The sequence below is a fragment of the Prionailurus bengalensis genome, chromosome B2 (assembly GCF_016509475.1).
Source record: "Prionailurus bengalensis isolate Pbe53 chromosome B2, Fcat_Pben_1.1_paternal_pri, whole genome shotgun sequence".
In the NCBI taxonomy this organism is placed as follows: Eukaryota; Metazoa; Chordata; class Mammalia; order Carnivora; family Felidae; genus Prionailurus; species Prionailurus bengalensis.
In genome coordinates this window covers 144,184,296-144,206,003 of record NC_057349.1, presented here as the reverse complement: position 1 = coordinate 144,206,003, position 21,708 = coordinate 144,184,296, and the positions used below count along the sequence as shown (strand labels likewise).

The following is a 21,708-nucleotide window of genomic DNA, read 5'->3' as shown; positions in this document are numbered from 1 at the left end:
AGGTGGAATTTTGCATTTATATTAAAAATCTTGTGTGCCGGGGACCTGGGCGGCTCAGTCAGTTAAGCGTCCGACTATGGCTCAGGTCATGATCTCTCGGTTCGTGGGTCCGAGCCCCACATCAGGCTCTGCGCTGACAGCTCGGAGCCTGGAGCCTGCTTCAGATTCCAGGTCTCCCTCTCTCTCTACCCCTCCCCTGCTCGTGCTCTATCTCTCAAAAATAAATGTTAAAAAAAACAATTCTTATGTGCCAATTAGGAATTTGAAACATTTTTTTAAGTTTATTTATTTTGAGAGAGAGAGACAGACAGACAGACAGACAGACAGACGGGCAGAGGGAGAATCCCAAGCAGACCCCGAGCTGTCGGCACTGAGCCCGACACGGGGCTTGAACTCAGAACTGTGAGATCTCAACCTGAGCCGAAATTTAGAGTCTGACACTCAACTGAACGAGTCACCCAGGTGCCCCCCTGCCCGCCCCCCACCAGAGTACTGTTTTAAACGTCCAGGTGGAGTCAGCCTTCCTGCAGGGTCATCGCGTGTGCTGTGTGATCTCAGTGGTTGGCGGAGGAGAGCTGGTGTCAACTGTTTTTAAACGTTCCGAGTAAGAACAGACTTCTAGACCACGGATTTTCCTCGACACAAGGTTTGCCTACATCGTGCTCATCCCCCACTTACTCCACTTCTCTGCCATCCTTGGACAGTCTCCAAAGGGCACAGAAAAGTTGGCTGAAAGGACACTGAGTATCAGGGCTGTACTCTTATCAATAAAGTCACTTCTGAAGACATCACAGTTCCTATCTGCCATCAGGGCGCGTTTTCCCGCAACTACGTGCCACGGCGAGGACGGGGACTGTCTTCCGAGCCCAGGGCTAGCTCTAGTCCAGGTTCCTAAGGGTCAGAGCGAATGCCCTCACACACACGGGCCCACCTGTCACCCTCCACCTGCCGGCCACAAGCCGCGTGCTCGGCAGGCAGCCAGGGGCACAAAGACCCCTGCGGTCAAGTTCACCAACAGGGCCAGCGCATGACTGCAAGTGGCCTTCCCGACCTCCTGCCCCCTGCCCGAAGTGGGCTTCCTGTGACTTAGAGGGAGGGGGTGCTGGGAGAACAGCCCTCCGGACACAGTCCCCGAGCACCCGTGACTCCTGGGTGGTAACGCACACTTTTGTAAGACCCAAGTGTCGGTGGCAGAAGAAACGACGTCGATGAACAAATGAGGGGAAGGGAGGGAGCGACAGACGTTGACTCCGAGACGTCCGCTTGCCGCTGCAACTTTCTGCTTTGTCCGCTTTCCCACTAGCGTCTAGGAAGCTCTCGTCACTAGTCGGGGTGACGACTGACCAAAGAGAAGCCACCCCCCCCCCTCCACGACACACAGGGCGCCCCCCGCCCCCCCGTGCCTGCCTGCAGTGCCGGAACCTGCACTCCCACGTGCTCGCTCCGGGAACCTGGGACTAGCCGGAGGTGCGCTTTCTCGCAAGGAAGGAGGAAATGAGACCTGCCCACCGGAAGGACGCCAGCGAGCGCACGGTGGTGCTGCACACGAAGGGCCAGGGGGCCCCGCGGCAGGAGCCCAAACGCGGGCATCTTCCCCAACAGCACAGAAGAACAGACGGGCGGCCAGGCTCGGCAGCGCGTAAGGAGAAAGCAGCAACACCCGACTAATAATTTATCTTTTATTGAAATTGTTGAATACTTTATCTTACAGTAAATTTGATTGAAAAAAAATGAGGAAAGAAATCAATTTTAAAAAATACACTCATGTTGAAATCAAATTAGCCAGCCAAACGGAGTACAAACCAAGGAACCACCATAGGGTGGTTTTCTCAGTACATGAATACCACTGAGTCTATGTACAATTCTAGAATTCGAGAAAAGTCATTCATTAAACACTTCGAGAAAGGTGCCAACAGCGAGGGAAGGACAGCGGCCCCGCCCTCCAGTCCCGCAGCACCGAGAGGCCGACCCAGCACCCCCAGAGCGGGATCCCCAAGTGCAACGCTAGGGCGAGATGCTGGCCCATCGGCTTTCATGCAATTTCTGTAAGTCACGCACTGTGCAAATTAAGGCTTCTTATAGGTCGGATGGTTGATAAACACTTTTTTTTTTTTTTCTTAAAAAAATAAGCACAGTAAAGGTGGTATCATGAGAACCTGAAGAGGTGAGACCTATCCCCCAAATCTGGAGGAAAGTTATTTTCTCTGACATCTCAACTCCATCCTCACACACACACAAAAATAATCTTTGGGTGGGTTGTTTGAATTCACCAGCCGGTGAAAGAAATACTGATAAGTGTGCTCTGTGCACCTAGGATTGAAGATGTCATGCAAAACGCTGCAGCCGTTACTGACTAAGGGCAGAGAGCAGGCGAACCCTCCAAAGCCTAGGCACTCGGGGACCCTGCACATGCGTGTGCGCGTGCACGTGTGTGTGCGCGCGCACGTGCGTGTTCCCTTAAGAAACAGGAAGCAAAAAGGAAGGGACAGATTGGAGCATTCTAACTTACAGGCTACATTATTGACCAGTTCAAAATCTCATATGGACTTTCCTAGCACACCGACAGCTTCCCCTTCCGACCGGGGATGAACCACGATCACCCCCGCTGTCACGAAGAAACTGTTGGCTTGTTTGTTTTTTTTGTTTTGTTTTTTGTTTTTTGTGGTTTTTTTTTTTCGTTTTTCCTTTTTTGCAAACCTGAGTAATTGTCAAAGTCAATAAATAGGAGGAGAGAATTAAATGCTAAAATATAATGGTCAAATACCCCACAGGGCCTAAAGCAGCAAGGGTTTTCCTCGAATACACAGCCCTCTGTTCCAAGATGCGTCTGGCCCGGGCGCACGTTACGAAGCGCACGGCAGCCATGCTTCTGAGGACTGGGGACAAAACCCGGGGCCCTGCACCGCCCCCACGACAGGGGCAGAGCCACGTTCCGAGGACCGTAAACCTGACCTCCTCACCCTCTCCCCCATCACAAAAACTCTTCCCTTTTGAGACCGTTCTTGTTAAAGGCAAAAATGATAGAAGCATCATCGAACTGAAGTCTTATTTGGTTGGAGGTGCTCGGCGACGCCACGGACCCGCGTCCCCTGTAGGCGCCAGGAGACTAGATGTGTAAGAGGTCCTCGTCGCTGTCGTCGTGGAAGGACGCCAGGCTGCCGGGCTGTGCGGGCTTCTGCTGTGCGGGCCTGGGCCTCCCTCTGCGGGCCCTGTCCCCTCTCACCAGCACCCCCGCGCCATCCGCGCTCTCCCGAAGCCCCTTCCTCTGCGCGTTCCTCCCGTGCTGCACGCTTGCTGCCCCGGTCCCCCTGCCCGCCTGCACTTTCACCTCCGGGATGGTCAGGACCTCGTCTTCGCTGTCCTGGTCGTCCCCGTGCAGGGAGGTGAGGGCTTCGGCCTTCACGGACTTCGTGGTAATGTGGCCGTTTTCCTGCCCTTCCTTCCCGGGCCTTGGGGTCGGCACCTGGATCTCTTCCATCAACCACTCGGTTTCATTCTCATCCGCCTCCTCCTCCTTGTTCACCTGCCAGGGACGAGGCCACACCCTGGAGCCCCTCTGAGGCCCCAGACCACGCCGCTCCTCTGTGACCCTCCCTTCCGTGACCTGCCTGAGTTGGGGAACCCCTTCCCTGCTTCCCGGGTCCCCCACCCAGAGAGGAAGGGAAGGCTGGCGACCGTCGGCTCCCGCTTGGACCCCACGAGGCAGCTGGTGTCAGGCTGGCAAGTCAGCGGCACCGGGGGGACGGGAGGGGCCGTGCAGTACGAGAAGCCGCAGGGGCTGGACGTGACTGTGTCTGAGCGAAACCTTTGAGGACGCAATCTGGCTGGAGGACCGAGAGCCACGAGCACGCGTGTGCCCATTACCCGAACGCCTGTCCGGGGGAAGTTTATCTGAAGGGACTCATCCAGGTGCCAGATGCACAGACACGTTCGTTATTTATTTAGTTTTCAGAATAGCCCCCAAAGTAGAAGCAACTGAAATATTAAACGTTCTGAGAAAACCAGCCGCAGCCGCGATGATAAAACCTGAAGGCAGAAAGGACACGGAGTGCGCTCGGGTTCAGAGCGACGGCTGACCTTTCCCTTCTCTCCTTCAAAAGGCCTGTGGTGGCGTCTTCCTCGTCACAGGCTGACACCATCAGGGCACACACAGCTCAACAGTGGGGCGGGGGCGACAGGGGTGATGGGACGTTACCTTCGAGTATTTGTAGGACACGCTGGCACTCCTCCTGCAGCAGCTGCTCAGCCTGCTAACCACCGTCTCCCTGCGGGGCGAGCGGTCACTGCGGGCGGGACCAGCCGGGCAGGAGAACCGCCCGGCCGGCCCTCCCCGCCCCCTCCGCAGCCCTGGCATCTCGCATGCCAGTCCTCCCGGCCCTCCCTGGCCCCGGCCCCTCGCCCACCCGCCCCTCCGCAGCCCTGGCATCTCGCGTGCCAGTCCTCCCGGCCCCAGCCCCTCCCAAACCCGCCCCTCCACAGTCCTGGCGTCTCACGTGCCAGTCCTCCCGGCCTCCCTGGCCCCGGCCCCTCGCCCACCCGCCCCTCCGCAGCCCTGGCATCTCGCATGCCAGTCCTCTCGGCCCCGGCCCCTCGCCCACCCGCCCCTCCGCAGCCCTGGCATCTCGCGTGCCAGTCCTCCCGGCCCCAGCCCCTCGCCCACCCGCCCCTCCACAGTCCTGGCGTCTCACGTGCCAGTCCTCCCGGCCCTCCCTGGCCCCGGCCCCTCGCCCACCCACCCCTCCGTGGTCCTGGCATCTCGCGTGCCAGTCCTCCCGGCCCCAGCCCCTCGCCCACCCGCCCCTCCGCAGCCCTGGCGTCTCACGTGCCAGTCCTCCCGGCCCTCCCTGGCCCCGGCCCCTCGCCCACCCGCCCCTCCGCAGCCCTGGCATCTCGCGTGCCAGTCCTCTCGGCCCCGGCCCCTCGCACACCCGCCCCTCCACAGTCCTGGCGTCTCACGTGCCAGTCCTCCCGGCCCTCCCTGGCCCCGGCCCCTCGCCCACCCGCCCCTCCGCAGCCCTGGCATCTCGCGTGCCAGTCCTCTCGGCCCCGGCCCCTCGCACACCCGCCCCTCCACAGTCCTGGCGTCTCACGTGCCAGTCCTCCCGGCCCTCCCTGGCCCCGGCCCCTCGCCCACCCGCCCTTCCACAGTCCTGGCACCTTGCTCATCTGCTCATAGAGAAGCCTGCAGCCCCCACAGGCACATCCCTCCATGGCATGGGCACGCTAAACCCACAGCAGCTGGGTTATACACGAGTTCAATGAAAAGAACACTTTGGAACCAGACGAATGTGGATTCGAAACCTGCTTCCTCTCTCAGTGGTCTAGCAAAGGCAAGTGCAAGTTACCCACTGTGGGCTTCTGCTTTGTCCCATGTGACTATGACAAGAGCACATATTCCTCCCACCCCAGGGCTGCACAGAGACGTGTGCCAAAACTCATGCCCAGACCCTCGGCCCGGATTCTTTGTTCCAGTACCTGCCTCTCCGGGCCGGGACGGCCGCACCCAGGACTTCTGGACGCCCTCTCCCACCTGCCAGGGAGGACCACGCACAGGGCTCATGGGCCCTGTGCCTCATTCACACACCACACGGAAATGTGGTGACAAGCCCTTTTACCCAGAAACCGTGAGCCAAGAAGACAGTGTCATGCCTGGCACATGGTAGGCATCTAGTAAACGGGAGGAAGGGGCGAGGGGAGGACCATGTAGAGGGGTCAGCTGATCAGAAGGAAGCCTGCTCATAAAAGGTGCTCATTTGCTGTCTCTTTGGACACATTCAGAGACCAACATCCTAGAAACAGGCCAGGCTTAGTGCCTGTGCGGCATCTCCTACACGACACGACCACCAGGGCCTGACTTGCATGCCTGGGAGTCAGATGGTCACCTCGTCCCAGAAACGCGGACGTTTACGCGACTTCAGAGACCGTTTCCGTGGCTGCAACACACACACACACACACACACACACACACACACACACACACATCCCAGGACGCAACCTTGAAGCACTGGCCTCGGGGCACACCTGCTCCCCTCTCCTTACCTCCTTTCCTTCTTGTAAAGCAGCAGGGTCAGCAGACAGCCAGTGAGCGCCACGAGCAGCAGGCTCAGCACAGCCCCGACCGCCTGGCTTCTCTCCGACAGCCCCTTGTGCTCCTGCGTGTCCTCGCCCGCACCGTCACCATCAAGGCCCACCCTGAAAGGAACCACGTCCTTTGGTGGCCTGCCACGGCAGCCACAGCCGGAGCAGTTCCCAGCCCAGGGTGTGGAGAACAGCAGGACGGGGTCCTCAATGACACGGCGGCGGGACAGGAGAACAGGTGGAAGGCACCGCCTGGAGCCGCGCGGGCAGCTCTTACGGAGGAGGAGCGTGGCCTACTCCGTGGCGGCCAGCCCCCCCCGGATGGCTGCAGGGCACAGAGGCACCTGGGAGGCCACAGCAGGGATAAGCCGGCAACACTCATCTTCCCAGGACCACAGCTCCCCTCCCTGGGGACAAGCAGTCACCGCCGGGGGCAGACTTCTGTCCCCTCCACCTCGTCTCAGGACACACCGTCGGTGCCTCATGAGGGCTGAGGGAACACGCACGGGACACGGCTGGACACGGCACAGACGCTCCATCCGGGCTGCCGCGTCCGGGAGGCACGTCCCTGGACCAACACGACCGCCCCTCGAGCAGCTAGGACGGCAGGAGTCCCGCCCACGTGTGGGAAAGAGCAGCGTATTTCTATGACCTTAAACGCTCAAGGAAAGTAGTACAAATTAACGAACACAAAGCTAGAAAAACCACGACGGACCTTCTGCTCAGAGAACCAGATGTCCGTGTAGTGACTGGACACTTCCGACCCTTCGTGCCTGCACTCAGGGCACCTTCAGTAACAGAATCCGCTAACAAAGTTCTTCCCGCCCTGGGAAGGCAGAGAGGCAGGCTACAGGGACTGTATGGGCTGCTCGGGAGGAGAGAAGACAACTGATGGGCCACACCCGTGACGAACTGGAGGCTACAGGTGCAGATACTGGTTCAGAAAACTTCTTGATTCAGACTGGGTCGGAGGGCAACCGACGGCTCAACTACGTGAGGATAACTGCGCCCATCAGCATTCAGCCTGAGCCAAATAATCCGGTACCAAACCGGACGACGACCTCAGTGTTCTGTTCCAGCGTGGAGGCACTGGTCGCTGTGTGCTCGAGCGGGGACACCCCCACACGTGCTCTGTGGACCCCAAGGGACAGGAGTTCGTTCAGGAGCACCTGGGACGCACCTCCGCGTCCCAATGGGAGAGGCGCATTGTCACTCACTTCTAGGCCTGTCCTCACTGCTACTTTTGGGTTCTCCTGGGAGCCAGGAATCATTTTCAAGTGTGTTTTAGTTTGCAAATGTATTTCTATTTTTCAGGTAATTTCTCATTACTGGTTCTTAACTTCACTGTGTGTTTCGCGTTTTAATTTTTTAATGTTTATTTTTGAGAGAGAGAGAGAGAGAGAAAGAGACAGAGCATGAGTGGGGGAGGGGCAGAGACAGAGAGGGAGGCACAGAATCTGAAGCAGGCTCCAGGCTCTGAGCTGTCAGCACAGAGCCAGATGCAGGGCTTGAACTCAAGAATCTCAAGATCACGACCTGAGCCGAAGTCAGATGCTTAACAACACAACTTTGTGTGTGTTGTTTATACGGCACCAACGTCTAGAAATTTAAGACTTGCCTTGCGTTCACGTTTCCTGGAAAACTTCAGACATAGCTGACTCTTTTTAAAAATGAAAACTCATTTAAGCTGTAACAGATGTGATCTGGGACTCCTCCCACTGTTCCTACCACGGTTTCTAGGGACTGCAGAGAAACATTCCTTCAGGACACAAAGGAAACCAGTGCATGGCAAGAACTCCTTTTTCTCTTGATTGTAGTCTCAGACAGAGACTGAAAACGCTTCTGTAAGAAAAGGACCTGGATGAAATGGGAAGAAAACAAGTCCAAAGAGGAGAGCAAGCTGTAGCACTTTGTTCTAGATGAAGGTCTCTAAACCTGACAGTGAACTGGGCAGAGGAGCAAAGGCCCTGGGACACAAGAAGAGAGAGTTCCTGAGGCCACACAGAGGCCAAGATCACCCTTCCCTCGGCACAGAAATGCACATTCCCATATGCGCACGCAAAACCTGGCCTATGCCTGATCTTCAAACTCTGTAGAACAAGTTTTCCTTCGTCCAAACATAAACACTACCTCGCTCAAGGTAAAGCGACCTTTACCATATAATAATCTGCACTGGAACCCAAGGAAAAATGCGCTAGGAACATAAAGACGAGGCTCAGCATCGGCCTGCCGTGAGGCAGCATGGGGGAGGCCGGCAAGAAAGCGGGCGCACTCAGGCCTCGTGCGTGCCTGCCGGCAGATGGGGGTGCCCTGGGAATGGTGGGCGGTGGCGGTAGGGGAGCAGACGAGGGGTGACCCTTGGACAGCCAGTGAGGCCGCGTGCTGGCCGCGTGGGGCTTGCCTCTCCGGTGTTTGTGCACGCTTGAATATCCCCACACCAGGTGGGGCAGAACACACACAAATACGTGCTCGAGCTGAGTCAGGGGAGAGCGGGTCGGCGTGCGGCTGGTGAGCGTGCGCAGAAAGGGGAAAGTGGCCCGGCCCGCGCACTCACCCTAGGGGACACACAGCAGAGGTGTACCAAGAGAAGAGATACTGGCAGTCGGCGGTCTCGTGGCTGAACTCGGGGATCCCGTCCTTCACCAGAGGGTCGCAGTGGAAGAAGATGGTGGAAGACACAGACTTCGTCTTGTCTTTTCCGCACTTAGAGGACGAGGCAAACACCACATCTAGATCCCCGTCTGTCAAAAAGGAAGTACGACACAACCACACGTTACCATCGACGTTTCAATAATGTCCTCGTGGTCTGTAAAACTCCCGCACGGACTTAGGATCTCACGTAAAGGGCCTTCTTCAAAGGTCTCACATGTGCGCGTTCTCACAGGCCACCTCACACTCCTTACAGGGCCCCCCGCCTGAAGTCCGGGAGCAGGAAAGACTTGAACCTTGACCCCAGGAGAGGTGCGGCCTTTGTCCTCAGTTCACAGTCGGATTCAGAATGGCGACTGGCCACATGGTACCCGCTCATCCGGAGACCGAAATGGACCAGATGGGGAACCGAGCAACCGGCGGGCCAACCAAACAAGCCTCTGTGACGGAACCGCAATAAAACCCCTGGACACGGAGACGCGAGCTTCCCCGGTTGGCGACACTCCGTGCGTACGGTCACAGCCCGATTCTACAGGGAGAGGACGACGGAAGCATCTGGCTCCCTCCTGGATGTCACCCTACATGCTTCTCCCCTCCGCCAATTGTCATCCTTAACGGTGGCAGTAACAGCTCTCAGTGAGTTCTGAGTCCCAGCGAAGGACCGGACCTGAGGGTGGCGGGGAAGCCCCCCAAAACTCCCACTTGGTGTCAGAGGTGAGGGAGCCTTGTGCGGACGCTGCCCTCCCCAAACTTTGCAGGTGGCTCAAACTTCACAGCGAGCCACCGCTGGAGAGCCACCGAGTTCCGTGTGCGAGGCGGTCACGTCCACACACAGGGAGCCCTGAGCCCCGGCCGATGCGGGCTGGGCTCGGGAGGCCCCACGTGTTCTCACGCATAACTGGCTGAGGCAAGGCCTGAACGGACCGTCCCATGAGGCCGGCACGCGGGCCCATGTCCACGAGCTGATGGGGGAGCCCGTGGCAGCTTCCTACTCTTGCCGTCTCAAATGAATGAAGACTCGGGAAGAGATTCAATCTGCACTTCTTCATGCAACGCAACAAGCGGTCTTAAAACTAAACTTACTTTCTAGGGCTGGTGAATGCAGAAAGCGACAAGGTCTAAAAGGGGTTTAATTAACCCCGAATAAGTAAATGCGCACGACGCGCACAGGTACGAGTAAATCCAACCCAGAATTGCTAGAAAAGAGAACCGCGGGGGTTACTGCTCCTTGGTGTGGAATCACGAAAGCAAATCAGGCTGACGTGACGGGTACCTCTGCCTTGCCCGTCGGGCACGGCCAGGTGCGGTGACGCGTGCGCTCAGCGTCCGAGCGCGGAAACATGCACTTGACCTTTTAAAGAGTGTTTATCCTTTCTTTTCATCCTTCTGACAAATGTAAAATTTCTCATCCTTGTGTAATAGCATCTGAAATTGTGAAGTAAAGAACACGACTAAAACCGCATCAAAGGCAGTTCTGGATGCGCACACTTCACCTTCCACACCCCCACCTCACACCCCCTGGCGCAGACCAAGTCTAAGGTGAATTTTACCTACAGCGAAACGTTCATCTTACACCTGTTCGATCCACCTTGATGAACACGTATCAAGACACAGAATCAGACCGGGGCTTCTGCTTTAGAATGTGGCATTTCAACGGAAGGGCGTTAGTTCGGGGAAAGCGTAAGGCCCTTCCAAGGAAGCGGGACACGGAACGTTAATGGAAAGCAATTACCTTGAACGTAGTATTTGGTTTTATCAGAAGTTCCAACTTTCCTGCTGAAGTGTCGGTCATTTGGTTTAACCTGGCAGATGTTGGCCCCAGAGCACGCTGGGTTTTTGGAGCTCGTGATGGAGGAAAGCTGGATTTCATACAGGTACTTGTCCCCATTTGTCCTCATGTCCCCAGAGGCACTGAACAGCCTGAAGAAATGGAAAAGACAGCAATGGCTCCGGTCCTTCAAGGAACCCATTTACTAGAGACCCAGACACCTGTGAACAAGCACAGGGCCGCAGGACACTGCCCTTCTCCACCCTGGCCAGCCTGGGAGCCCACGGAGACCCCCGAGGGCACCAACTTGCCTCCCGCCCCGAGCTCTGAGCACCGGTGCGCCCTCCTCAAAATGCGCTGTTCCCACAGCACACCTGCTTCGCTTGCCGCGGGTGCAGCCAGCACATACGGCCACCTGACCTCAGGAACGGCTCCGGGGACACTGCTGGGACACTCTATTTTCACAAACCAGTAAGCCCAGGGATTCCTGATCAAAAACTCTTTCGGGTTTCCGCTTTGCCCCTGGGCTTATCATGAAGTGAAGGAGAAGGGGTGACTTTACTTTTACACTCAACAGAATTCACCATCTTTGGTGTTAAAACTTCATAGTTGAGTAATGCTGTCCCCCAGTTTTAAGCAAAATAGGACATCTACCTAGAAACAGTAACTAACACACACAGGCCCATTTATCTTGCGGCTCCCCTCCTCCACTCCCCCCCCAACCCGCACCGGGAAAGATCTAAATTGGTTTAATTTTGAATACAGTTCAGTGCTCAAAAGGAAAATGTTTCACTTACTTAAAATAAATATCTCCGAGGCTGAAGCTCTTGCCATTTCTAGGGTTGGTGATGGTCCCGTTCACCATCCGCACCTCCTGGGGCTTCACGGCACAGGCAGCCCGAGAGTCCCAGCTGAAGTAGTAAGTGCAACTGTCCAAGTCGAACCTGGAAGGAGGGAGCACGGGCTGCGGTCACGCCCAGCCACACGCGGGGGCGGCTGCGACACCAGGCCTCTCGTGCCGGGAAGAGGCTCACTGGCTTTCAGGGCTCCGGTCAGTCCTGAGCCCTGGGTCCCTGCAGAAGCACCCCGCCACCGAGCCCTCGCCGCCCCCACGATGGGCGCAGGCAGCTCTGGGCTAGCGAGGCTCGCAGGACTTTTCTCAGCAGCCTCACAGGAAAGATCCGGGAACACCAGCCTAGTGAGGAAGATGTTGTGTGGCCCTTTGGCAACGTGATAATGTTGGGCACCGTTCAGCACGTTTTTTTGGTGTTGTTAAATTCAGAAACTGTGCAACATCCAAAAACTGGAAAAATTTGCTCGTAAATTTCTGAACTTTACTTTGCAAGCTTTTTCAACTCCTACGTTGATTCAATCCTCGTACGATTCCTAGGTCCTGCCTTTTTCAAGCCCAGCTTCCGGAAGAATCATTTGTTCACAAACAGCAGCTCATACGCTCCCTCTGTTGGCCAACTCCTCCTAATGCTAGTTGCAGAGTTGCCTGGAAAATTCTAGTGTCATCCAAGAGAATCCCCTATGCCAGCCCCACCTGCCTGGGGATCTCAGACAGGCCACCCAGACAGCTGGACTTAAGGTGGCGCCAATAGCTGCCCCTCTGGTCCTATGATGATGCTCAGGGTGGAGGCCGGATGCCACCTTACCTTGTGGCTTTAGTCAAGTGACCGTGTGCCCCAGCCCCCTTTCCGGGAAATCCCTCCTGGTGCAGAACAGCCCTGCACGCTACAGGACATCGAACAGCCCCCTCCCCACCGTGGCCACCCGAACACCCTCTCCCTGCACGCACGTTTGCACGCCTGCAAGTGAAAACCATGGGGAAAGATGCTGATGGGCCCCCAGTGCACTCTCTGCACAGCTCCCCCGTGAGGCCCCGACCCTCTCTCTCACCTCTTGAACGAAGGTCTGCCCACTGTCTTTGCACAGGTCAACTCGATGACGGCAGAGGCGGTCTTATTCTCCCCACACTGATAACCTTTTGAATAAGTTACGATGACTTTGTCACCTGAAACACACAAATAACGAAAGTGACGTCGTTCCTGGTTATAAAGAACAAACGTCCGGCTCTCTGAAGACTCCTGAGTCCTCCACCCCGGGTTCCCAGCTCTGCTAGGCTCGGTGACCGCCTCCCGGCTCACAACACACCTTGTGTGGCTACAGAAGACCTGGGTCCAAACCCTAGCCTTCCTGCTCACTGGCTGCCTGACTCCGGGCTGCTGAGCCTCTGAGCCTGTCTCCTCACCTGCGCCACGGGAACACCTTCCAACGAGCAGCCGAGTGCCCGGCGCCACGTGCTCACAGAGCAGGACCCCAGGGGCAGTGTTCGCCACTGCTCCAGTTCTGTACCACTGCAGGGTTGTTCTAGGTGCCCTCCCGACACATCCCCCCGTCTCAACACCCCAGTGGTAACGGGGCAGGTGCCGGACCGACAAGCACAACGAGGAAAACCAGACCCAGAACAACTCTGTTCTTCTCGGGTCTTCCGGCTCTGTGTCCAATCTTTCAACTGCTGAAAGGATCGCGGATAAAGAAAGTGACGAGACCTTGACGAGCAGGGTCTAAGAGGAAAGCGAGCGCTTGCATTCAGCTGCCAGTCACACAGAAGCCAGCGTGGCCGCCAGTTCAAGTCCCATGCTGCTGCCAGCTACCACGTGTGGCTGCCCAGTGCAGCTCGGGGTGGCGCCCGAGCCCAGCCTGGCTCGGCAGGCAGACTGTGGCTCAGGGACACAGGGCGGGGCCCTCACAGGGGCACCACACACGCTGTAGCCCCGGACCCTCACCCACGCGAGGCAGGGGACACGGAGGAAACGTGGGCCTCGGCACCAGCTTCCCCCCCCCGCCGCTCTTCCACACGCAGCGGCCCAACCGCTCGGCCGAAAGCCCAGGGCCCTCAGCCCTGCCCGATTCAGAGCTGTTACTGGATGGACTTGTATTAAACACTGAGCTTCTGTGCTAAATAGTGGGCTCCTGTGTAAAATTTTGGAAGAAAGAGAAATTCTTTCTTTAAAGAGAAATTCTTTTTTTCTTTCTTAATTTTTTTATTTGAGAGAGAGAGGGAAAAAAAAAACGTGAGAGTACACACACACACACACGCAAGCGGGGTGGGGGTGGGGGCGGTGGAGAGAGCGAGTGACCGAGCCCTAAGCAGGTTCCACGCTCAGCACAGAGATCAACACAGGGCTCGATCCTACAACCCTGGGATCTTGACCTGAGCTGAAATCAAGAGTCAGATGCTTAGACGACTGAGCTGCCCAGGCGCCCCTTGAAGAGACATTCTTAAACTGCTGAGCATGAGGCCAAACAAATGCACATCTTACTATAGACACCCCACACTACTGGGCGGTACACTAGACCTCCCACACCTCATTGCCCGACTGATGACACGAACTCTAACCCCAACCCCACAAAGCTGCTGAGAACTACACCTGCAGACAGCACAGTTGTAGGTAACTGTTAGCTCCTGGGACAGATGGCCCATCTCCCCGCCCCAGATGGGTGCAGCCCCTAAATGAGGGTGGCAATCACTGTGTCTGCCCTTCGACAGCTATCCTGTTGGGACCAAAAGGGAAGGTCTTACCTGGCGGGCTGGGGACCAGGACACATCTACTAGCTGAACCTTCAGTGAGGGCTTAACTATTCAAACCTGTCAGCCAGCTGCGGGAAACTCAGGCGAAGGCTGCTCTGATATCTGCATACAACCGCGAGACCGCAGAGCAATGAGCCACCCTCAGCCCCCTTAGGGAGCCATGGGGAAACAGCAGTGAGTCATGGGACGGCTGGCCACTCCGGGGGACTCCACCAACCTGCAGAATCTGGTTTGCTTCTAAGACTCACAGTGGCTCCCGCAGAATTCCCTGCCTCTTTTTCAACAGCTCACACAAACTCGGGTCACCCTGTGATTTAATCAGGACAACCCGGGGACCCCTCTCTAGTCCAACAAGATAAAGGTATTTTTCTTCACTGGTCCCCCTAATACACCCCAACTGACCCCAACTGTATCTACCTAAGAAAAATCTACCTTCTCCTTTTATTTTTATTTAAATATTGATTTATTTAGAGAACACACACGTGCACCCGTGGGGGAGGAGCAGAGAGAGAGAGAGAGAGAGAGAGAGAGAGTCCCAAGGAGACTCTGCATTTTCAGCACAGGGCCCCCCACGTGGGGCCCAATCCCCACAAACCCACAACTGTGAGGTCATACCTGAGCTGAAATCAAGAGTCGGATGCTTGACCAACTGAGCCACCCAGATGGCCCTACCTTCCTCTTTTAAATTTTTTTTTTTAATGTTTATTTATTATTGAAAGTCAATGAGAGAGTCAGAGCGTGAGCAGGGGAGGGACGGAGGGAGAGGGAGACACAGAATCCGAAGCAGTCTCCAGGCTCTGAGCTGTCAGAGCCCAAAGCAGGGCTCGAATTCACAAACCACAAGATCATGACCTGAGCCGAAGTTGGCGACCTGAGCCGAAGTCGGACGCTTAACCCACTGAGCCACCCAGGCACCCCAGCTACCTTCCTCTTTTAAATAACGAAAGATAGAATCTTTCACTAAACAACCAGTTGCAAGATGAATTTTCTAAAAACGCTATTAAAAAAAGGTTCATTATTATTATTTGTTACTATTTTTCTAAACTGTTAAGATATTACAAAAACGTACCCCTGAATTATCTTTGCCAAGTTCTTGTGTAACCATTCAGCTCTCCCGAATAAATGCTTGCACGTGTTTATGCAGACTCTGTGCTCAGCCCAGAGCTGGAGCAGGGATTCAGCAGAACCTTAACCACTGTGACCCTCTTGGGTGGGGAAGGACGTTCGCAAGAGAGCCGAACCCTCTTGAACACACCCGCCAGGACGTGCCACCTCAGAGAATGCGAAGCGGTGCTTACTCTTATGTTCCAGGAGTTACTGGAACGCTGGACAACCATTGGGAATTCTATCTGGCAGTTTCAACTGAAGCCCGTGCTGAGCCTCCTGGCCTATGAGGATGCCTTTTCCTTCCCAATTCTGATGAGACACCTGTAACCATGCACAAGGACCCAGGGCCTTACCTATGACGTCCAGCTTCTGCGTGTGAACGAGCCCCAAGACCTGGACGACACCAGACGCACTCTTTTTGCAGATGCTGGCTCGGTCCGAGCAGTCGAGGGGCCCTTTATAGATTTTCTGGCACAGATTTATATAGTACCTGTAGAACAACACAAAGGGATGGGGGAGGGGTGCAAGGTTAGTCTGCCCTGGCACACTGGGGTGCAGCTCCGTCCGTCACTTTCAGAAACGGTAATCGTTGTGACAACCAGGTATGCCAGAGCACCTCTGAAGACGGCACTGAGACAGAGACTATCCGGTTACTGAAAATGGGAGCGCGTCAACCAGGCCAGTGGGGGTGGACCCTGAGACGGTGCGGTTTAGAAGGGCTTTTGGGTGGGGACCAGCTGTGGCCCAAGTCCACGCCCCCGCCCCAGGCTGAGGACTTCCTGATCTGGGGGTGCCGGGCAGAGTGGGAGCCGTGCACAGAGCAGCCACCACAGCGCACGAACCCCGAACCACACAGCCCAAGGGGTTCGTGCCAAGGAGTTGAGAAAATCAATGCACCCCCGCCCCCCCCCCCCCCAACACACACACACCCAGCAGCAGACAGAAGCCCCTTCCAAACATGATGCCAATCGAGACCCTGTGTCCGGCCAACTGCTGATCGCCAGCTTCTGGTTCCAAAGGCTCCCTTTCTGTCCTCCTCTGCCTTCCAAAGCAGCCACGCCCACTAGGCCAGACACCAGTGGGCTGCTCCCTAGAGCCCAGGGGCATTCAAGCCACCACAAGCACCGGATTTCCATGACAGCCCCAGCTCTGGGGGGACACAAAGGTGGACTGCCATGTGCCCATCGCCATCAGGCCTGAGAGAAGGTCACGGCTGACAAGAGGTGGCGGGTACTCACGAGACTCCTTCGTGGACAAAGAACCAGGAGCCGGTGAGCGAGGACAGCAGCCTTAAGTCATAGGTTTTGTGCTTCTGGATGAACTTGCACTCCATCTTCTTTGGGGGGCACACAACTTTCGTCTTCCATTCAAATGTCACCTCACAGCCACGAACTTCACTGAAGACTTGTGGCCTCCCGATATCAGCGTCCTCGTCACACTTGAAGATGATCGCGGACGTCCGGTGGCTGTTTGCTGGGGGCGCAGCATGCGGGAAAAATCAGACCGTGGCCTGGTCCCGCACGGGCTCCTCCCCTCCCTCCCCCTCAGCTGCGTTGGCCGGCCGCTGCCCACACGCCAGGGGCAGAGCCCGTCCTGTTCCGTTCACCCAGATCCTAACCTGAAACAGACCAAGACCCCTCAGGGCACAGGGTCCCTTCCTGGGCTTCGTGACCCCGCGGCCCGAGCTCAATTCCCCGTAGACGGACGCTCCACATTCGATCACACATGGGTGAGAACAACAAATTAAAACAGCAACAAGATACCTCTAATCACCTAAAAATGTGTCATCCAACAGACCAGGAGAAAGATCCTGTCGCAACAAGCCTCCAAACAAAACTGTATCAGTCCCCTTGTGAATTTAACACTTAACGCTCTCTTTGTAGCATCTTGTCCCTGATCACTCACAACTGATTTTTTATGCATTTTCTCATCACTTCCTTTGAGAGCTCACATCTGTGCCACACACGTGAGCAGGGTTCCCACATCCCTTGTCTCCAAGCGTCGCCAGAGCAAGGCCGTGATGTCCGGCTCATGCTGAACCCCCCGCCCCTGTCCTGAGCCTGCCCCCACCCCCAGCAGACAGCCAGTGGAGGATCTCTGCCCCCCGCCCCCACCCTTTCTGATTACTGCCACCCTGCAGACTTGTGACAAGTGGGATTCTAATAAGCACGAATGTGCATCATCAGTGCTGAGACCCGGTCCACGGACACAGATCCCTGGAGAGAGCAGGCCTCGCTGGCCCCCTGACACCTGCACGTCAACTGTGCTCTACTGAGGTCCACATGCACGGTCATGTAACACGCCCCCGGAGCAACGAGACATGTCCTTTTTCTATGGGAAATAGGCCCGATGTGGAAAAACTACACGCAACAAAATTTCTGCATTAACTTGGACACCCACAAAGGCGCAGGCACGACGCGAGCCTGGGAAGGACACTGGCTACAGGGCAGCCTGGGCCCAGACGCGTGCTCCGCTACGTACAGTGTCTGCAGAAGCCCCACTCGTGGTCTCTGTCGTAGTCCGCGGTGGTGGAGCACCAGAGCCTCGCCCTGCCCTCCAGAACACACTCGTCGTAGCTCTTCCCGTTGAATATGAAGGGGAACACACAGGGGTCACCTTCCTCGGTTTCTGGAACAAAGAATACCTGTGAGACCCTGATGACCGGCACGACCTCGGCTCCGCTCTCCTCGCTGGGCGCGATCACCTGGGGACGCTCAAAAGGATCTCTGACGGGAGCAGTCACCCTAAACCAACATGAGGACCACAAGGTGACAAGCGGCTCGCAGGCCAGAGTGTGTTCAGAGCCCAAGCGTTCACACCCAGGGCTGCCCGCGTGGAACACTGCGTGGTCCGGGCCAGGGGTCAGCATTCACAGCATCTGGAGCTTCGTGCCTCAGTTTCCTCCTGCTGCCAGGTCTAACACCACATCTCCCAGGACCGTCAAATGCATCCCGCTACGAAGATTTACCTGGAGGACAATTATCTCCATTGGCGTAACTTAAAATGACAGCTTCGTCCTGGTGCCTATAATCCAGTCTCATCGACGCCAGCCGTCCAAAAGATGCCCCCTTGGTCCCAGAGAGCAGGCAGACACCTCCGTCCTTACAGCCTCCTTGCTCCGGGCCCGCCGCCGCAGTGCATACCCCCACGCTGTAGGTGCGTGAGTCCCGAGTCACCTGGACAGACAACACCACGTGTGGCTGTCAGTGGCTCTCAAGACAGAGAGGAGCCATCGCTGCGGGGAGGTGCACTCGTGCAGGAAAGCAGGGGCTGCCTGTGGGCTCTGCATGGGTGCCTCAGTGCTAACCTTCCTTCTCTCCAATCCTGACCTCCCCGCACAGGGCGATGCCTTACCCGCTGTCTGGATGTTTCCCTCCAGCCACTGGAAGGACCCACATCTCCCTCCACTCCCAGGCCCAGCCTTCCTCCTCCTCCCACACACGGCTGGCTGTGCTCCGCAGCCGGGCCTCTGGCAGGGAGCCATCCGCAAGACTGCGGGGCTGTTCATCCCCTTCCCGAAGCCCCAGCTCCCTGCCCGCAACGCGGGAATGGTGAGGACTGAGTTGATGGTCACTAAGTGGACACGGCATAATTAAATATGTATCTTGCCTTCCCTGCCTGGCCCCCACCTGCACACCTGTCACACCTGCGCAAGGTCTCCATCACAGGAGCCAGGGCCCTGGGCTCACTGCTCACCAGCGACCATCCATCGCCTAGGAGGCGCTGGGATTTGGTCGGCATGGTCGGCAGTGTATGACTCGGTAACATCTAGATCACAGGCCTAGAGATGCACGGTCCTCCAAACACCAGTGATCCAAGATGCCCATGGCCTCGTCAACATCAGGCCCACGACACACAGGCCAAGAGTAAGATAAGCCAACCCCTCCCCCACCCACACAAATCCATCTAAAACCTAGCTCCCTCCGTCCATTACCTCTGCAATCAGTGAAATAGCTGCCTCTTTATCTTGAAGCCAGGTTGCAGGGAGACACGAGGGAAATTCCACGTGGCCTCTGCCAGGTACGCTACACCTGGCACCGGCCCTGGCCCTTATGGGGCACGTGGTCACACGCCCATCCCCAAGCAGCCTCCTGATCTCCGTTGTGTCCTTTCATCTTGACAAAGCCGTAAGGAATGAAACTCTGAACCATGGAGCACAACTCAAGCGTTAGCCATGACTGGTTCGCTACACGATCCGGAATCCCCGACAGGCTAATCCTGTGCATCCACGAGTGGCGCTGAGCCCACTACCCACCCCCGTCCCCCAACACACTGTGCCTCGGTGGTCACAGGTGTCCTGTTACTTAAAACACAAGTGGCTGTCAGAAAGAACCCCGGCCGCCGTGTCCCCAGGGCCGCCGGGCTCTGGCTGAGCCGCCTCACCTTGAAGGGGACCTTGGAAAGGCTGGACAGGTTGAAGCTATAATGCAGCTGCTCGTCCGTCAGGGAGCAGCCGTCCACCCGCACTTCGTCGGGACAGACCAGTGGGGTCTCCCACCCAAACACAAAGTCACAGTCACTGGTCCTCAGCAGCATGGGAACTCCCTGTTCAAAAGGAAAGCCACGAGAGTTAAGTACAGCATCCCCCACACGGCTCTGTGCCCCAGCCAACGCCAGAGAGAGACTCCTGCTTCCGGGGGCTGCAGGCGCCACCCCTGCCCCCCACCCCAGCCGCAGACGCGGCTGTGAGGCCACTGGGTGCTCTCGGTGGCCCACAGGGGCTTCGCTCCGGGGGGAGGGACAGTCGCCACCACCAGCTGCAAGGGACCACGACTCTGCCCTCACAGCACCACCGGGCAGCCGTGCCCACACACCCAGGCCCCCTCGCGACCTCCAGTCGCCCCACACTTGGAGACAGTCTCCGTGTCCCCACTAGCAGTTCTTCCGATGTCACGGCAGAGGAGGGTGTGAAACAGACCCTGCCTGCGCAGAGGAGGCCGGGAGGCGCTCCAGTTCGCTCACGAGCAGGGTCTCTGCTCCGTGTGTAGCAACTGACAGTTTTCATCATGAGGGCCACACGCAACTCGGCCCGACTTTCCACAGGCCAAATGTCCTGAACTGACGTGTCTATGCCTTCCCTCACTCAGCAACAGCCACAAAAACACAGATGGGGCAGCTGGTCAGGAATCTCGGTTTTAGTTGCTGCCGAGCATCTGTTTTTCTATGAACATAAGTGGAGAAAATATTCCCGTGAAAGATAAAAACCACAGGGGAAGAAAATCTCTTAAAGATCTTTCCAAAATCGAATGCACATTTCGTGTGAGATGCCTTGTTTCTAAAACCCAGTAAACACTGCTCACTTTCAACCCGCTGCTGCTCTGAGAATCGGAGAGACCCCCGTGTGTGCGCTGGACCACGTGCATTCAGCTTCAGCACTTAGCCGTCACACATTCTCTACGTGGCGTGTGAGATAACCAGGGCTCCTCAGGAGAGGTGGATCTTCAAAAGACCAATCCCCTCGGAAGAATGAAATACCAAAACTGGAAGCCTTCCTACAGAGTAAGCCACACTGCCTTCGCGGCGGGTGCCTGTTGAGACACGCCCACACGCCCTCGTAACGCACACAGTATGAAGAGATAAGAAGACTTTGTTGATCAGAGCTCCGCCCTGCCTTGAGAACTCAGATTACCCTGACAGTCGAGGGACAATCTGTGAACAGTGACGTGTCCCAGGGCCCCGCAGTGCTTTGCGGCACCACATGGAGACGGCCCAGGCGGCAAGGTTTGCTTCTTCCCTCTCAGTTACCACACTGTCCCTCCTCATCAGGCATCAGGCCCCGGCCACGTCACTTCCTACCGCTGTCAAAATACCTATGTGGCAGCCAAAGCTCTCTTTCCCTTACAAACCTGCGACAGGCTGAGAAATCAGAAAGGTATCCTACTGAATTTACAAGACGCATTCCAGAACCATAATCCATTACCTGAGCTCCTCGGGGCAGATGAGCTTTATAATTCATGGGGTTCAAGACGTTAAAAAGTGATTTGAGACCTTTGTTTCTATTACCTACCCCCACACATACACACAGAGTACTAGAATCAAGCACATGAATATTTCTGCAGCAAAATGTATGAATATTCTCCTTATGTGGACAAATACCACAAGTAGCCTCCCCCCCTCACGTGAGAGGATTGGGAGTTTTCTGAGCTCTACAGACTTCAGAAGCACAGATAAGGGGCTGTGAGGCCGGGCTGCCTACAGCAAAGAGCTCTCCACCTGAGCAGAAGGCGGGGGTCCCAGCGGCCACTGCAGGGCTGCGGGAGTCAGGCAGCTCTGAGTCACTATGATGGAGCCATGATCCATCCATTTATCTCCTATTCGCAGGTAGAAGTCAAGGGTAAATATATGCAAAAACCCTGTGCAACAAAATGGTACTCGGGGTGAAAGCCAGTCTCATTTTTAAATGCATGTAAAACAAATCAATAACCTCCTTAGAAGTAACACCTACAACTCTGTTACAGCTGTTGTGATTCCGGAGATCTTATGTTTGCTAACTTCTAAATTTGGGGTC

The 21,708-nt window shown here is 56.3% G+C and overlaps 1 protein-coding gene across 1 annotated transcript in view; it reads right to left on the bottom strand.

Annotated features, from left to right (window-relative positions):
- Positions 1-1,665: 1,665 nt before the first annotated feature.
- The window catches only part of IGF2R (insulin like growth factor 2 receptor), a 105,402-nt gene continuing 85,359 nt past the window's right edge, over positions 1,666-21,708 (bottom strand). The window contains exons 37-48 of the mRNA XM_043592694.1: positions 19,584-19,745; positions 18,169-18,376; positions 17,682-17,828; positions 16,439-16,673; positions 15,554-15,690; positions 12,398-12,512; positions 11,293-11,439; positions 10,460-10,647; positions 8,633-8,819; positions 6,040-6,192; positions 4,196-4,265; positions 1,666-3,523 (exon numbers count right to left, since the gene is read on the bottom strand). Coding sequence (XP_043448629.1) covers positions 3,107-3,523; positions 4,196-4,265; positions 6,040-6,192; positions 8,633-8,819; positions 10,460-10,647; positions 11,293-11,439; positions 12,398-12,512; positions 15,554-15,690; positions 16,439-16,673; positions 17,682-17,828; positions 18,169-18,376; positions 19,584-19,745 — 2,166 coding nt within the window. The 3' untranslated portion in view covers positions 1,666-3,106. The remainder of the gene's footprint in view (positions 3,524-4,195; positions 4,266-6,039; positions 6,193-8,632; positions 8,820-10,459; positions 10,648-11,292; positions 11,440-12,397; positions 12,513-15,553; positions 15,691-16,438; positions 16,674-17,681; positions 17,829-18,168; positions 18,377-19,583; positions 19,746-21,708) is intronic.